This window comes from Oncorhynchus nerka, linkage group LG4 (genome assembly GCF_034236695.1).
Source record: "Oncorhynchus nerka isolate Pitt River linkage group LG4, Oner_Uvic_2.0, whole genome shotgun sequence".
Classification (NCBI taxonomy): Eukaryota; Metazoa; Chordata; class Actinopteri; order Salmoniformes; family Salmonidae; genus Oncorhynchus; species Oncorhynchus nerka.
In genome coordinates, this window is record NC_088399.1 from 54903331 (window position 1) to 54922110 (window position 18780).

The 18780-nt window shown below is 43.8% G+C and overlaps 1 protein-coding gene across 2 annotated transcripts in view; it reads left to right on the forward strand.

Annotated features, from left to right (window-relative positions):
* The window catches only part of LOC115128207 (sorting nexin-27-like), a 42010-nt gene that overhangs the window by 21899 nt on the left and 1331 nt on the right, over positions 1-18780 (forward strand). The window contains exons 4-13 of one of the 2 annotated variants that reach the window (XM_029657857.2): positions 4682-4746; positions 4837-4941; positions 8599-8677; positions 8995-9158; positions 13413-13502; positions 13821-13970; positions 14138-14266; positions 14514-14573; positions 17983-18031; positions 18739-18777. In XM_029657857.2, coding sequence (XP_029513717.1) covers positions 4682-4746; positions 4837-4941; positions 8599-8677; positions 8995-9158; positions 13413-13502; positions 13821-13970; positions 14138-14266; positions 14514-14573; positions 17983-18031; positions 18739-18758 — 911 coding nt within the window. In that variant the 3' untranslated portion in view covers positions 18759-18777. Of the gene's footprint in view, positions 1-4681; positions 4747-4836; positions 4942-8598; positions 8678-8994; positions 9159-13412; positions 13503-13820; positions 13971-14137; positions 14267-14513; positions 14574-17982; positions 18032-18738; positions 18778-18780 lie in introns of those variants that run through there. The other variant, XM_029657855.2, reaches the window with a different exon arrangement.

Sequence of the window (18780 nt, forward strand, 5' to 3'; positions counted from 1 at the left end):
ATGACAATGTGGGTTGGGGACAATGCAGGTAGCAATTTGATGAACTTTTCAAGAGTCTTATGGCTTCGGGGTAGAAGCTGTTAAGAAGCCTTTTTGACCTAGACTTGGTGCTCCGGTGCCGTGCGGTAGCAGAGCGGAACGGTCTAGGGATAGGGTGGCTGGAGTCCTTGGCAATTTTTTGGTCCTTCCTCTGACACCGCCTGGCATAAAGGTTCCTGGATGGCAGGAAGCTTGGCCCCGGTGATGTACTGGGCCGGACACAATACCCTCTGTAGTGCCTTGCGGTCGAGGCCGTGCAGTTGCCGTACCAGGCGGTGATGCAACCAGGATGCTCTCGATGGTGCACCTGTATAACTTTTTGAGGATCTGAGGACCCATGCCAAATCTTTTCAGTCTCCTGGGGTGGAATAGGTGTTGTCGTGCCCTCTTTATGACTCTCTTGGTGTGTTTGGACCATTATAGTTTGTTGGCTATGTGGACACCAAGGAACTTGAAGTTCTCAGCCTGCTCCACTACAGCCCTGTCGCGTGCTTGGTCCTACTTTTTCTGTAATCCACAATCATCTTTTTTGTCTTGATCACGTTCAGGGAGAGGTTGTTATCCTGGCACCACACTGTCTCTGACCTCCGTATAGACTGTCTCATCGTTGTCAGTGATCAGGCCTACCACTGTTGTGTCATCGGCAAACTTGATGGTGTTGGTGTCGTGCTTGGCCATGCAGTCATGGGTGAACAGGGAGTACAGGAGGGGACTGAGCACGCACCCTGAGGGGCCCCTGGGTTGAGGACCAGCGTGGCAGATGTTGTTACATACCCTTACCACCTGGAGGTGGCCTGTCTGGAAGTCCAAGATCCAGTTGCAGAGGGAGGTGTTTAGTCTCAGGGTCCTTAGCTTAGTGATGAGCTTTGAGGGCACAATGGTGTTGAACGCTGAGCTGTAGTCAACGAATAGCATTCTCACGTAAGTGTTCCTTTTGTCCAGGTGGGAATGGGCAGTGTGGAGTGCAGTAGAGATTGCATCATCTGTGGATCTGTTGGGGCGGTATGCAAATTGGAGTGGGTCTAGGGTTTCTGGGATCATGGTGTTGATGTGAGCCATGACCAGCCTTTCAAAGCACTTCATGGCTACAGACGTGAGTGCTACGGGTTGGTAGTAATATAGTCAGGTTACCTTGGTGTTCTTGGACACAGGGAATATGGTGATCTGCTTGAAACGTTGGTATTACGGACTCGGTCAGGGACAGGTTGACAATGTCAGTTAAGACACTCCGAGCACACGTCCTGGTAATCCGTCTGGCCCTACGGCTTTGTGAATGTTGACCTGTTTACATTTACATTTACACTTTGAATGGTACACATACACAATCCATGTCTTAATTGTCTCAAGGCTTATTAATCCTTCTTTAACCTGTATCCTCCCCTTCATCTGCACTGATTTGAAATGGATTTAACATGTGACATCAATAAGGGATCATAGCTTTCACCTGGTCGGTCTTTGTCATGGAAAGAGCAGGTGTTCTTAATGTTTTGTATATTTGGTGGATATTATTATTACTTTCTATTTAATTATGTGTTATTACACCCCTTCCATCTGTCAGTGCTGGAGATGAAAAGTCAGTTGAGGAGAGATTAAGAAACGTTTAGCACATGTTATAATTTTTGGAATGCCTGTGTGAGTTCAAGTAGGGATACCTAGTCAGTTGTACGACTGAATGCATTCAACTGGAATGTGTCTTCTGAATCAGAGGTGCGGGGGGCTGCCATAATCGACATCCATGTCTTCGGCGCCCGGGAAACAGTAGGTTAACTGCCTTGCTCAGGGGCAGAACGACCGATTTTTACCTTGTCAGCTCGGGGATTCGATCCAGCAATCTTTCGGTTACTGGCCCAACGCTGTAACCACTAGGCTACCTGCCGAGTGTTTCGAGAAGTGAGAAACCAAGTATGCTGTAATGCAGTGTGTTGAACTTCAACATAGCTCTCTATCTCCTGCAGACGTATCGCTAATCATTGCAATACTTGTTGAATGCCCTTGAATGTGTATGTACGTGTATGTACGTGTACAGTTGAAGTCGGGAGTTTACATAATACACTTAGGTTGGAGTCATTAAAACTTGTTTTTCAACCACTCCACAAATTTCTTGATAACAAACTAGAGACCCTGGGTCTCGACCCTGCCCTGTGCAACTGGGTACTGGACTTCCTGACGGGCCGCCCCCAGGTGGTGAGGGTAGGTAACAACATCTCCACCCCGCTGATCCTCAACACTGGGGCCCCACAAGGGTGCGTTCTGAGCCCTCTCCTATACTCCCTGTTCACCCACGACTGCGTGGCCACGCACGCCTCCAACTCAATCATCAAGTTTGCGGACGACACAACAGTGGTAGGCTTGATTACCAACAACGACGAGACGGCCTACAGGGAGGAGGTGAGGGCCCTCGGAGTGTGGTGTCAGGAAAATAACCTCACACTCAACGTCAACAAAACTAAGGTAGATGATTGTGGACTTCAGGAAACAGCAGAGGGAACACCCCCTAATCCACATCGATGGAACAGTAGTGGAGAGGGTAGTAAGTTTTAAGTTCCTCGGCGTACACATCACAGACAAACTGAATTGGTTCACCCACACAGACAGCATCGTGAAGAAGGCGCAGCAGCGCCTCTTCAACCTCAGGAGGCTGAAGAAATTCGGCTTGTCACCAAAAGCACTCACAAACTTCTACAGATGCACAATCGAGAGCATCCTGTCGGGCTGTATCACCGCCTGGTACGGCAACTGCTCCGCCCACAACCAGAAGGCTCTCCAGAGGGTAGTGAGGTCTGCACAACGCATCACCCGGGGGCAAACTACCTGCCCTCCAGGACACCTACACCACCCGATGTCACAGGAAGGCCATAAAGATCATCAAGGACAACAACCACCCGAGCCACTGCCTGTTCACCCCACTATCATCCAGAAGGCGAGGTCAGTACAGGTGCATCGAAGCTGGGACCGAGAGACTGAAAAACAGCTTCTATCTCAAGGCCATCAGACTGTTAAACAACCACCACTAACATTGAGTGGCTGCTGCCAACACACTGACTCAACTCCAGCCACTTTAATAATGGGAATTGATGTAAAATATATCACTAGCCACTTTAAAAAATGCTACTTAAAATAATGTTTACATACCCTACATTATTTATCTCATATGTATACGTATATACTGTACTCTATATCATCTACTGCATTTTTATGTAATACATGTATCACTAGCCACTTTAAACTATGCCACTTTGTTTACATACTCATCTCATATGTATATACTGTACTCGATACCATCTACTGCATCTTGCCTATGCCGCTCTGTACCATCACTCATTCATATATCTTTATGTACATATTCTTTATCCCTTTACACTTGTGTGTATAAGGTAGTAGTTTTGGAATTGTTAGTTAGATTACTCGTTGGTTATTACTGCATTGTCGGAACTAGAAGCACAAGCATTTCGCTACACTCGCATTAACATCTGCTAACCATGTGTATATGACAAATAACATTTGATTTAATTGTTGACAATAGTATGCGAGTATAAACACCATGGGACCACGCAGCCGTCATACCACTCAGGAAGGAGACGTGTTCTGTCTCCTAGAGATGAATGTACTTTGGTGTGAAAAGTGCAAATCAATCCCAGAAGAACAGCAAAGGACCTTGTGAAGATGCTGGAGGAAACGGCTACAAAACTATGTATATCTACAGTAAAAACGAGTCCTATATCGACATAACCTGAAAGGCCGCTCCGCAAGGAAGAAGCCACTGCTCCAAAACCACCATAAAAAAGCCAGACTACGGTTTGCAACTGCCAATCGGGACAAAGATCGTACTTTTTGGAGAAATGTCCTCTGGTCTGATGAAACAAAAATAGAACTGTTTGGCCATAATGACCATTGTTATGTTTGGAGGAAAAAGGGAGAGGCTTGCAAGCCGAGGAACAACATCCAAATGTGAATCACGGGTGGGCAGCATCATGCTGTGGGGGGGGACTGGTGCACTTCACAAAATAGATGACATCATGAGAAGGGGAAATTATGTGGATATATTGAAGCAACATCTCAAGACATCAGTCAGGAAGTTGAAGCTTGGTCGCAAATGGGTCTTCCAAATGGACAATGACTCCAAGCATACTTCCAAAGTTGTGATCAAAATGGCTTAAGGACAACTAAGTCAAGGTATTGGAGTGGCCATCACAAAGCCCTGACCTCAATCCTATAGAACATTTGTGGGCAGAACTGAACCAGCTCTGTCAGGAGGAATGGGCAAAAATTCACCCAACTTATTGTGAGAAGGCTACCCAAAATGTTTGACCCAAGTTAAACTATTTTAAGACATGGCTACCAAATACTAATTGAGTGTATGTAAACTTATGACCCACTGGGAATGTGATGAAAGAAATACAAGCTGAAAGAAATCATTCTCTCTACTATTTTTCTGACATTTCACATTCTTAAAATAAAGTGGTGATCCTAACTGACCTAAGACAGGAACTTTTTACTAGGATTAAATGTCAGGAACTGTGAAACTGAGTTTAAATGTATTTGGCTAAGGTGTATGTAAACTTCCGACTTCAACTGTATGTGTATGTTCAAAGTGTACAAAGTGCAATATGTTAAGATGACATTTTGCTCTCTTCTTCTGTAGTTTGTTCTGTGCGGGTGATTGGGGAGAGTGACATCATGCAGGAATTCCTGTCTGAATCAGATGAGGTACGTTTGTGCAGGCAGGTTCCGTAGCTGTGTGTGACACACACTCACACACACACACTGATTCTCACCCTTTCTATCTCTGTTTGTCAGAATTACAATGGTGTGTCAGACGTGGAGTTGCGGATAGCCCTGCCAGACAAGACCACCATCTCGGTCAGGGTGCGCAAGAACAGCACGACTGACCAAGTCTACCAGGTATAACAAAAAATACAGATTGTATAATTGACTGTCTGTAAAATGTGTATACGATGTATAAATTGAAGGTAAAAGCCGAAGTGTTTATTAGTTTACTCCATTTGGGGGATCGGTGGTAGGGTTTGCGGGGAATAATAAAGGTTTAATTCTTTATAAAGTATGTATGTCTATAGGCGTATGTGTATGCATAAAATGTATTTATATAGCCCTTCTTACATCAGCTGATATCTCAAAAGTGCTGTACAGAAACCCAGCCTAAAACCCCAAACAAGCAAGCAATGCAGGTGTAGAAGCACGGTGGCTAGGAAAAACTCCCTAGAAAGGCCAAACCTAGGAAGAAACCTAGAGAGGAACCAGGCTATGAGGGGTGGCCAGTCCTCTTCTGGCTGTGCCGGGTGGAGATTATAACAGAACATGGCCAAGATGTTCAAATGTTCATAAATGACCAGCAGGTCAAATAATAATAATCACAGTAGTTGTCGAGGGTGCAGCAAGTCAGCACCTCAGGAGTAAATCATTAACAGTATCTCTACCGCTCCTGCTGTCTCTAGAGAGTTGAAAACAGCAGGTCTGGGACAGGTAGTACATCCAATGAACAGGTCAGGGTTCCATAGCCGCAGGCAGAACAGTTGAAACTGGAGCAGCAGCACGGCCAGGTGGACTGGGGACAGCAAGGAGTCATCATGCCAGGTAGTCCTGAGGCATGGTCCTAGGGCTCAGGTCCTCCTTTGAGAGAGAGAATTAGAGAGAGCATACTTAAATTCGCACAGGACACAGAATAAAACAGGAGAAGTACTCCAGCTATAACAAACTGACCCTAGCCCCCCGACACAAACTACAGCAGCATAAATACTGGAGGCTGAGATAGGAGGGGTCAGGAGACACTGTGGCCTCTTCCGATGATACCCCCGGACAGGGCCAAACAGGAAGGATATAACCCCACCCACTTTGCCAAAGCACAGCCCCCACACCACTAGAGGGATATCTTCAACCACCAACTTACCATCCTGAGACAAGGCCGAGTATAGCCCACAAAGATCTCCGCCACGGCACAACCCAAGGGGGGGCGCCAACCCAGACAGGAAGATCACATCAGTGACTCAACCCACTCAAGTGACGCACCCTTCCTAGGGACGGCATGGAAGAGCACCAGTAAGCCAGTGACTCATCCCCTGTAATAGGGTTAGAGGTAGAGAATCCCAGTGGAGAGAGGGGAACCGGCCAGGCAGAGACAGCAAGGGCGGTTCTTTGCTCCAGTGCCTTTCCGTTCACCTTCACACTCCTGGGCCAGACTACACTCAGTCATATGACCCACTGAAGAGATGAGTCTTCAGTAAAGACTTAAAGGTTGAGACCGAGTCTGCGTCTCTCACATGGGTAGGCAGACCATTCCATAAAAATGGAGCACTATAGGAGAAAGCCCTGCCTCCAGCTGTTTGCTTAGAAATTCTAGGGACAATTAGGAGGCCTGCGTCTTGTGACCGTAGCGTACATGTAGGCATGTACGGCAGGACCAAATCGGAAAGATAGGTAGGAGCAAGCCCATGTAATGCTTTATAGGTTAGCAGTAAAACCTTGAAATCAGCCCTTGCCTTAACAGGAAGCCAGTGTAGGGAGGCTAGCACTGGAGTAATATGATCACATTTTTTGGTTCTAGTCAGGATTCTAGATGCCGTATTTAGCACTAACTGAAATTTATTTAGTGCTTTATCCGGGTAGCTGGAAAGTAGAGCACTGCAGTAGTCCAACCTAGAAGCAACAAAAGCATGGATCAACCTTTCTGCATCATTTTTGGACAAAGTTTCTGATTTTTGCAATGTTACGTAGATTGAAGAAAGCTGTGTATATGTATACATGCGTGTATGGATATATATATATTTACCCAAAAAATAGGGACTGGAAATGATGCAGACAATTACTTTGATGGAAGCAACATTCTTTCTGCAATATTAAGCTGATCCACCTCTTTAATAAAACATTATTTTTTTAAAAGTCTACCAGGTATAGAGCAGTGCCGTGTTCCTCACTTCTAGTCTTAGAGGCAGGGCTCTAAAGTGTGACAGCACAAAGCACGAATAAGGCACAGAGGGAGATGATTTGGCAGCCCCAGATAGGACTGGGCTATGGTGTGTGCATTTTCCACCTCTCAAAATATGGTGCTAATAAAGTTAACAAAGCACTCGCTAGTTTAGCTAAATAGCTACTGTAATGAATAGTACAGTGCCTTCAGAAAGTGTTCATACCCCTTGACTTATTTTGACACATTTTGTTACAGCTTGAATTCAATATTGATTAAATTGATTTCTCACCCATCTACACACAATAGTCCATAATGACAAGGTGAAAGCATTCGATTTTTTGGGGCCAAATGAAATACAGCAATATCTCATTTACGTAATTCACACCCGAGTCAATACTTTGTAGATGTGTCGTTGGAGGCGATCCCAGCTTTGAGTCGTCGTGGGTATGTCTATCAGCTTTGTACAGATTTTTTCTCAAGCTCTGTTACGTTAGATGGGGAGCAGCAGTGAACAGCAGTCTTCCACAGATTGTCAATGGGATTCAAGTCTGGAGTGCACTCTGAAGCATGTTCTCATCAAGGATTTTCCAGTATTTGGCTCCATTCATTGTTCCCTCTCTCCTTGCCAGTCTCCCAGTCCCTTCTGCTGAAAAGCATCCCCATAGCATGATGCTGCCACCACCATTCTTCACAGTAGGGATGGTGTTAGACAGGTGATGAGCTGTGCCTGGTTTTCTCCAGACATATCGCTTTGCATTCAGCCCGAGGAGTTACGTTTTTCTCATCAGACCACTTAATCTTTTGCCTTATGTTCGGAGTTTTTCACGTCACTTTTTGCAAACTACGGGCGTGCTGTTATTTGCCTTTTTCTCAGGATGGCTTCCGTCTGGCCACTCCCATAAAGCCCAGATTGGTGAAGTGCTGTAAAGACTGTTGTCCTTCTGGCATATTCTCCCATCTCAGCCAATGAACGCTGTAGTTCTGTCAGTGGTCATTGGGTTCTTGGTCACCTCCCTGACCAAGATCTTTCTTGCCTGGTTGCTCAGTCAGTACACCACTGAATACACCCTTGATTCAACCAATCAACTTCTATATTAATAATACATTTTATTTTAAGCGCTTTTCGAGACACCCAAAGTCACTTTATATGCACAAGAAAATCTGCAGGATAAATATAATAAAATCTCACATTAAAATAAGTGTACATAAAAGTACACTAAACATAAGGACAGACGAATAATGGAGATATTAATGAAATCATCATGGGGTGGCAGGGTAGCCTAGTGTTTTACTAGTAACCGGAAGGTTGCAAGTTCAAACCCCCGAGCTGACAAAGTACAAATCTGTCGTTCTGCCTCTGAACAGGCAGTTAACCCACTGTTCCTAGGCCGTCATTGAAAATAAGAATGTGTTCTTAACTGACTTGCCTAGTTAAATAAAGGTAAAATAAAAAGCAAGACCCTGGTTAGTTGAATCATCCGGTGGGTTAATGCTGGGACAAAGTTTGCACTCATAGGACCAGAGTGTATAACACTAGATTAATATCAATGCATGCATAGCTCTTATGTGACTGAATGGTGCATGACTATCAATAACTTATGGGCCGCCACTGTATCTTCCCTCTCTCCATCCCCCAGGCTTTAGTGATGAAGGTTGGTATGGACAGCATCATGGCCAGCTACTTTGCCCTCTTTGAAGTCATCAACCACTCCTTTGGTAAGACCATTCATCTGTTTATTCATTCATTCCTCTGGAGTCCACAGCTAGTCCATGTACCGACCCCTTTCACATTTACTCTTCTGATTACAGTTGCATCTCAGTAGTCTAAAGTGGCTTTCTCTCCATGTCTCCTTCCCATCAACTGCACTGATCTTCAAACACAGAGAAATTGAAATGAAAGTAGCCACCAAAACATGTTTCTGCCATGCCGTCTCCTCACAGCCTATGTTTCTCCAGATCTGTGCTGATGACAGGAAGGTGAAACCTCTAGTCTATTGAGACGCGCCCTTAACCACCTCTCCCCATTTCCCTAGTGAGAAAACTGGCCCCCAATGAGTTCCCCCACAAGTTGTACGTGCAGAACTACACATCGGCCGTGCCGGGTACCTGTCTGGCCCTCCGCAAGTGGCTCTTCACCTCTCAGGAGGAGGAGCTGCTCAGGGACAAACCTCTGGCCGTTCACTACTGCTTCCACCAGGTAAGAGCTCTCTCTTGACTGTCGTTCCAACTATCGGTTGGAGGCTTAAAATACTTAAAACTTTCAAATCTGGCTGACAATTGCTGTAGTCCAGACCAATGCTCTGCCGTGCAGAAGAAATATGAGCCCGCTCAGAGAAGCATGAGATTGAACTTCATTCAACTTTCTAGAGTTTTCTCCTTTAGTTAACACTATCAACATTTTGCTCTACTGTTTGAGTGGCGCAGCGGTCTAAGTCGCTGCATCTCAGTGCAGTCCCTGGTTCGAATCTAGGCTGTATCACATCCGGCCGTGATTGGGAGTCCCATAGGGTGGCGCAAAATAGGGGAGGGCCGTCGTTGTACAGTTGAAGTTGGAAGTTTACATACACTTAGATTGGAGTCATTAAAACACGTTTTTCAACCACTCCACAAATTTCTTGTCCTAACCGACTTGCCAAAACTATAGTTTGTTTACATCTACTTTGTGCATGACACAAGTCATTTTTCCAACCATTGTTTATAGACAGATTATTTCACTTATAATTCACTGTATCACAATTCCAGGGGGTCAGAAGTTTACATACACTAAGTTGACTGTCTTTAAACAGCTTGGAAAATTCCAGAAAACAACAACATGGCTTTAGAAGCTTCTGATAGGCTAATTGGAGGTGTACCTGTGGATGTATTTCAAGGCCTACCTTCAAACTTAGTGCATCTTTGCTTGACATCATGGGAAAATCAAAAGAAATCAGCCAAGACCTCAGGGGGAAAAAAATGTAGACCTCCACAAGTCTGGTTCATTCTTGGGAGCAATTTCCAAATGCCTGAATTTACCACGTTCGTCTGTACAAACAATAGTACGCAAGTATAAGCACCTTGGGACCACGCAGCCGTCATACCACTCAGGAAGGAGACGCATTGTCTCCTAGAGATGAACGTACTTTGGTGCGAAAAGTGCAAATCAATCCCAGAACAACAGCAAAGGACCTTGTGGAGATGCTGGTGGAAACGGGTACAAAAGCATCTATATCCACAGTAAAACAAGTCCTATATCGACATAACCTGAAAGGCCGTTCAGCAAGGAAGAAGCCACTGCTCCAAAACCGCCATCAAAAAGCCAGACTACGGTTTGCAACTGCACATGTGGACAAAGATCGTACTTTTTGGAGAAATGTCCTCTGGTCTGATGAAACAAAAACAGAACTGTTTGGCCATAATAACCATCGTTATGTTTGGAGGAAAAAGGGGGAGGCTTGCCAGCCAAATAACACCATCCCAACCATGAAGCACAGGGGTGGCAGCATCATGTTGTGGGGGTGCTTTGCTGCAGGAGGGACTGGTGCACTTCACAAAATAGATGGCTTCATGAGAAGGGGACATTATGTGGATATATTGAAGCAACATCTCAAGACATCAGCTTGGTTGCAAATGGTCTTCCAAATGGACAATGACCCCAAGCATACTTCCAAAGTTGTGGCAAAATGGCGTAAGGACAACAAAGTCATGGTATTGGAGTGGCCATCAGAAAGCCCTGACCTCAATCCTATAGAACATTTGTGGGCAGAACTGAAAAGGCGTGTGCGAGCAAGGAGGCCTACAAAGCTGACTCAGTTAAACCTGCTCTGTCAGGGGGAATGGGCCGAAATTCACCCAACTTATTGTGGGAAGCTTGTGGAAGGCTACCTGAAACGTTTGACCCAAGTTCAACAATTTACAGGCAATGCTACCAAATACTAAATGAGTGTATGTAAACTTCTGACCCACTGGGAATGTGATGAAAGAAATACAAGCTGAAAGAAATCATTCTCTCTACTATTATTCTGACATTTCACATTCTTAAAATAAAGCGGTGATCCTAACTGACCTAAAACAGGGAATCTTTACTAGGATTAAATGTCAGGAATTGTGAAACACTGAGTGTGTTTGGCTAAGTTGTATGTAAACTTCCGACTTCAACTGTATGTACGTTTCTGAATGTGTATGTTCTTAACTGACTTGCCTAGTTAAATTAAAGGTGAATATATATCTAACTCAGCAAAAAAAGAAACATCCCTTTTTTAGGACCTTGTCTTTCAAAGATCATTTGTAAAAATCCAAATAACTTCACAGATCTTCATTTTAAAGGGTTTAAACACTGCTTGTTCAATGAACCATAAACAATTAATGAACATGCACATGTGGAACGGTCGTTAAGACACTAACAGCGTACAGACAGTAGGCAATTATGGTCACAGTTATGAAAACGTAGGACACTAAAGAGGCCTTTCTACTGACTCTGAAAAACACCAAAAGAAAGATGCCCAGGGTCCCTGCTCATCTGCGTGAACGTGCAAGGAGGCATGAGGACTGCAGATGTGGCTAGGGCAATAAATTGCAATGTCCGTACTGTGAGACGCCTCAGACAGCGCTGCAGAGAGACAGGACGGACAGCTGATCGTCTTTGCAGTGGCAGACCATGTGTAACAACACCTGCACAGGATCGGTACATCCGAACATCACACCTGCGGGACAGGTACAGGATGGCAACAACAACTGCCCGAGTTACACCAGGAACACACAATCCCTCCATCAGTGCTCAGACTGTCCGCAATAGGCTGAGAGAGGCTGGACTAAGGGCTTGTAGGCCCGTTGTAAGGCAGGTCCTATCCAGACATCACCGTCTACAACGTCGCCTATGGGCACAAACCCACAGTCACTGGACTAGACAGGGCTGGCAAAAAGTGCTCTTTACTGACGAGTCGCGGTTTTGTCTCAGCAGGGGTGATGGTCGGATTCGTGTTTATCGTCGAAGGAATGAGCGTTACACCAAGGCCTGTACTCTGGAGCGGGATCGATTTGGAGGTGGAGGGTCCGTCATGGTCTGGGGCGGTGTGCCACAGAATCATCGGACTGAGCGTGTTGTCATTGCAAGCAATCTCAACACTGCGTTACAGGGAAGACATCCTCCTCCCTCATGTGGTACCCTTCCTGCAGGCTCATCCTGACATGACCCTCCAACATGACAATGCCACCAGCCATACTGCTCGTTCTGTGTGTGATTTCCTGCAAGACAGGAATGTCAGTGTTCTGCCATGGCCAGCGAAGAGCCCGGATCTCAATCCCATTGAGCACGTCTGGGACCTGTTGGATCGGAGGGTGAGTGCTAGGGCCATTCCTCCCAGAAATGTCCGCGAACTTGCAGGTGCCTTGGTGGAAGAGTGGGGTAACATCTCACAGCAAGAACTGGCAAATCTGGTGCAGTCCATGAGGAGATGCACTGCAGTACTTAATGCAGCTGGTGGCCACACCAGATACTGACTGTTGCGTTTGATTTTGATTCCCCCCTTTGTTCAGGGACACATTATTCCAATTATGTTAGTCACATGTCTGTGGAACTTGTTCAGTTTATGTCTCAGATGTTGAATCTTGTTATGTTCATACAAATATTTACACATGTTAAGTTTGCTGAAAATAAATGCAGTGGACAGTGAGAGGACATTTATTTTTTTGCTGAGTTTATATGTATTAGTTACAGTTCTATTTCTTGTGTTTTTGTTCTACTTGACATTTTGTATGCATATTTTTTGTTATAGTACTACTGATATTCATTACTGCATTGTTGGGAAAGGGCAAGCAAAGGCATTTCACTGTAGGTCACATGACATTAAAAACTTGATACATAGGCCTAATTCAATGTAAAAGCTCAATTTGAATTTATACCGGTATTATAAACCACGCTGTCTATGATATTGCAAAAATAATATGTATATATAATACATTGAACACCACACATTTGGTGCTACTGTAGGCAGAATGATAGAACAGCTATTTCCATGTCATAATGTTATGGGATGCATTTCTCTCCATTGCTTTTGATGGTAGGCCACTGGTAGATCTACATTGATTAAATAGCCACAGTAGCCAACTTTAACTGAAGCAGGTACAGCCTCTGTGTTCACAGTAAACGCGTGCCAGAAGTTACACAGAATTTTCACATAGTTCAGGTTTGCACTCAGCAGACCTGAAATTTGCTCAGGCCCATTGTTCCAGACCTACTCTGTCATAGAGCTAGCTTTATGTTTTATTTTGTTTGTTTTGCTTTTCAAGAGCTTTGAGATTCTGTCTGTAGTTGAAACATTTCTGGGTGACTTACTGGTCCTGAGTCAGGGGTAGCCTACTGTGTCAAAACTGATCTGTGGTCAGTTTGAATGATATTACATATGCGTGCCACTGCTCTTTGCTAGTTTAGATGAAATGTGGCCTCTAACAAAAGCCCCTTTCTCTGTCTGCTAAGGCATTGGATGACGTGAAGAAGGGATTCATCAAAACAGAAGACAAGTCTTACCAGCTGACAAAACTGGCAGAGCAGCGCAAGATGGCCATGGTTAGTCCCTTTTTCTAATCTCTTCTTTCTCTTCTCATTGCAAGTGGTCCACTGTAGCTTAGTTGGTAGAGCATGGCGCTTGCAACACAGGATAGTGGGTTCGATTCCTGGGACCACCCGTATGTAAAATGTATGCACTATGGCGCTTTCGATAAAAGCATCTCATAACGTACAGTGTGAGTGTGCCTTTCTTGTCGCTGTTATCTGTCCATTGCTGACATAATGTGTAGGTGTATTAATCTGTATATTGTATGTGTACGTTCCTGTTTGGTGTCTACCTGTGTGGTTGATGGCGGTCTGTTGTCTTGTATCTGTCAGTATCTGAGTCTGCTGCGCTCCTGTGAGGGATACAATGAGGTCATGTTCCCCCACTGCTCCTGTGACTCCCGGAGGAAGGGCCACGTCATCACGGCCATCAGCATGCACCACTTCAAGCTGCACGCCTGCACAGAGGATGGCACGCTTGAGGTGAGTGAGATTGGAGTATGAGTACCCTGACTTATAGCGTGTGTGCGGCGCTTCTATCACACACAGAACAAAAGGAAAAACATTTGAGTGTGTACACACTGGCTCATACTGTGTGTGTGTGTGTGTGTGTGTGTGTGTACTTACCATTCTCTCTTCTGCTTCATCAGAACCAGGTGATATCATTTGAGTGGGCGGAGATGCAGCGCTGGGACACCGATGAGGAGGGCATGGCGTTCTGCTTTGAGTACGCCAGGGGGGAGAAGAAACCTCGCTGGGTCAAGATCTTCACACCATACGTGAGTCTACAATACACAACAGACAAAACACACTTGGACAGCTCACATACAACTCTGGGTTAAGATAGCCAGCCATTAATGGAATACAACAGGATATAGAAATGGAGAGTGGCGGCTGTCCCAAATGGCATACTACTTTTGACAAGAGCTCTGGGAATAGGGTGCAATTTTTGGGACATTGACACTGTTGATAAAAAAAATTGATTTGGAGCTTTCTTCTAACAAAGTGAGTGTCGTCTCTCCCCAGTTCAACTACATGCACGAGTGCTTCGAGAGGGTCTTCTGTGAGCTCAAGTGGAGGAAACAGGTAAGAGTCACACCCTTCTCCTCCAATACACAACTAATTGGATGTAGCCCAAATGGCACCCTATTCTTTTTATAGTGCACTACATTTGACAAGGGCCCGTAGGGCTATAGGGCCTCATAGCTGTTGCGTGAATTTCACAATTTACATTTAGAGACTTGCTGCATGTTTCCCGTTCTAAATCAGCATTGTCGTAAAACTGTGAACGAGCATTAAAACCCTGCCTGGAAAACGCCTCTGTTCACCTTTCGTGGTGACAATAACGCCCTTTATTTGCTGTATGCAAAAAACAAATTGTGGTTCAATATTTAGTTTATCAATAGATTATTATCTGGTTGATATGCCCTGCCTTGGTCTAGGCTCTGAGATGAATTGGGCACTGATGTCGCGCTCCTATCGAACAGCAATACTGCCTACCAGTACTGTCAAATATTTTCTATAAGCTACTGGTCTATTGACTGTGTTGGCAGAAAGTTCTAACCTTTAGCAGTAATCTATGCTCTATCTGGAACAATTAAAAACTTCATGCATACTTCAATGTGAAAGATCAGCTGTTAAATTCGAATGTATTATAAACCACTTGAAATATATATAACCTATCTAGTTACTCTAGCTATTTATAATTAAATGAGATGTGCATGGTAATTTGTTGTATGTTTCCTTCGGAAATATGAACCCATTACGGCCAGAAAAGATGGATTATAAAAATAGGAAACGATGCCAGTCAAAGGTTTGAACACACCTACTCATTCCAGGCTTTTCATTTACACTATTTTCTGCATTGTAGAATAGTGAAGGCATGAAATAACACATATGGAATCACGTCTTAAACAAATCAGAATATATTGAGATCTTCTGTTGATTCTAAATATAAAACACAGATTTTTGCTCTTCTCACAAATGGCAAATGGTTGCATTCTTGTTAATGTTGTAGTTTTTTATGGATAACCTTTTCATCATATCCTCCATTTGCACAAAATACTTACTTGCCAGCTTGCAATACAATATTTTTAACCACGAGCAGATGTGCGTCCGCATGGTCTAAAGTTTGCAGGGAGGTGAGCACATACGTAAAGTTAAAATGTCTACTTTTGTGTGAACTGGCGCATGCGCATTTGGGGTATATTTTGTAAGTGAGGCGCCTGGTCAAAGTAGTGCACTAATATAGGGAATAACAGTTTTTTTTTTCTGCATCAAAAAGGGGTTTAGGCAGGGGGTGTGGCAATGAGCACAGTCGGAAAATACTATTCATGCATACAGGGAATGTCCGTTTTTCACTACGAGCTTCATGGAAACATGCAAAATAGCAAGGCCTACCAGAGTGGCATATCATAAAAAACCATAGAGAAAAATGCATCCCATTACATTTCAACATGGAAGTAGCTGTTGTATCATTCAGCCTACAGTAGCAGCCAATATGTGGTGTTCAGTGCCTACATTCCATCAGACTTTTGGTGGGAAACTTGTCCTTCCGACAAGGTGACTGAAAATGTTGTTTGATGCAAGAAACCACTTTACAAAATACAATCTATTATTTTTCCCATCCCATCATTACAGAAAATCTAATTATGCTACCCTCTGCCTGTTGGCTGCTTAGCTTATTCAAGTCCGTCTGAAATACAACACTTCCCTTTTACACATAAAAAAGCTCTTTACCTGACTTGCCTTTCTAAGATGGCTAGAAATGCACACATTTTGTGCTCTTGTTGGAAGCAACTACTCCACTATTGATGACTAGAAATGAACTAGAACTGGGCTAATAACTCACTAACTAGCAAAGAATATGAACAAATGTGCACACGTGGCTACTTGCAGCTCTCACTTTGATCTCGAAACAAGGCATCTACTCGCAATCACTCATACTGTAGCCTAAACACAGTCCAGTTCAGTGTGAATTGCACAGATCCATATATGGCAATGGCTATTTGCATATAGAGGCCTACTGCAGCTCTGATTGGTTATGGCGCACCGGTCTGTGTGGAGTATGGGCCCTGAGTCGTGCCTGTCAATGCAATAGAATCCTACTCCAATGTGCTCTGCCTACAAGAAAATCTCTTGCAGTTAGTTTTGCATCCTAAATCTTGCGTAGTTCGTTTTGTTTCAGTATGTTACATTGAAACTAGCTAATATTGCGTTGATTCGATCACAATTGCCACAGAAGAGCGAAACGTTGATTGTTAACTAAAGGGGAAAACTGTAGAAAGTTGAGTGATGTTCAATTTCGTGCTTCTCTGTGCGGGCTCATATTTCTTCTGCGTGGCAGTCCGAGGTGGAACCGCAAGCAGCTTAGAGGGAACATTGTTGTACATGCAACTCCTGTAATGAAGCAGCTAATTAAACGTAATTTGCCAAAATGCGATTCGTGGGACAGCACAGTTTTAATCAGCGCACCTAATGCAAGAGGTTCCATATGTGTAAATAAAGGTTCAATGAAATGTAAAAAATGTGACAGATGAAAATCTCTTAAACTCAGAAAAGGGGGGAATCTAAATATGCAACAACTAGGATCAGTTGCTAATATGACTAGGATTGTGCCTTTGGTGCCTGGACAATGAGAGAAAGTTGATATGAAAACCAATAGAACAGTAGACAAATGATGGTTAATGGCATTAGGAAGTCTTTATAAAATAATTGCCTCCGCGTTTTTGCTAGGCTACTTTGAAGCAAGGTAAGACATACCTCATTAAGTAAAGTAAAACGTTCCGTGTTCAAATTATTATACTGCCTCAAGCTCACATTTCAAAGTGGCGCCTAATGTCGACTATAGCCTATGCACTCGAATTATGAGTTGAGAATGAGAAATAACAATGGTAGTCCTTTTTAATCGTGGCCATCAACGTTTTTAACACGCGATTGCATTTAGAATTGTTGGGCTTATAAAAGCACGTTTCACTCCAGTACTGTCTTTTTTTTAAGGCGCTCTCACGTTATCTGACAGGTGATAGGCTATTTCCCGCTTCTCGAATTAGACTCTGTATGCTGTGCGTGTGATAAATACGGTACATAACAACTAACGAATACCCATGCACCAATTCAACTCACAAAATGATGCAAAGTCCTTGAACAGGATACCATTTGGGACACAGACATTGTCTTACAATGTTATATAAAAATACATGTTTTATTGTCACATACACTGGATAGGTGCAGTGAAATGTGTTACAGGGTCAGCCATAGTAGTACGGCATCCCTGGAGAAAATCGGGGTTAAGTGTCTTGCTTAAGGGCATATAAATGATGATCATTTTTCACCTTGTTGGTTCAGGTATTCGAACCAGCGACCTTTCGGTTACTGGCCCAAGAGTTTTAGACAATGGATTTTACGACATTAGGCAGTCTAAATGTCCATTTTCCCCTCTCTCTGCCGATGGTTCTTGTCTCACACTTTTCGCCTTTCCTTATCTACATTTTAGATTGAAAAAGAGGCCTCTGACAAAGACAACCAGAACTGCAGTAACAATGGTAAGTGTGGTCTGGCAAGATGCTGTCAGCCTTGTTGTCCAACATAACCCACATGAACCCTTCACAATGCTACTGTTTCCAGTAAGTACATGGTGGATGTGAGAGAGATAAAGATTTTACGAGTTTTAACAGCCCACTATACTCAGTGACATAAAAGCTTAAAGCACCCAAGTCCAACACTCCCAGTAGGTAAGAATGAGTGAGAACAGAACAAAGTTAATCATCTTCTGAGGTGAGGTGTACAGGAGCACAAATACAGGTGTATGCTTATGGGCATAAAAGAACAGCAGTCATGTGATCCACTTCAAGGTCACTTCACAAAGATGAATAGACACAGACTGATAGGTATTTACCCTGTGGGAGAGTCTGATACAGCAAAGGCAAATTAAGAGCAAGGGAATATGAAAGCCAGATGCAAAATGACCATTAAAGGGAAATTAACAGGGGAGACAAGTGAACAGCAAAGGAATATTAATGGCAAAGGAAAGTGAACAGCAAAGGAATATTAATGGCAAAGGAAAGTGAACAGCAAAGGAATATTAATGGCAAAGGAAAGTGAACAGCAAAGGAATATTAATGGCAAAGGAAAGTGAACAGCAAATGAACAGTAAAGGTAAAGTGCATCAAAGGCAAATGAACAGCAACAGCAGAAGTGTAGAGTGAACACTGGACACAGTCTGCTCTGATTGTTACATTTCTATCTGCAGCTTTACTGGTCAGGAAGTGAGCGGTTGAGTTTGGTTTCTTGA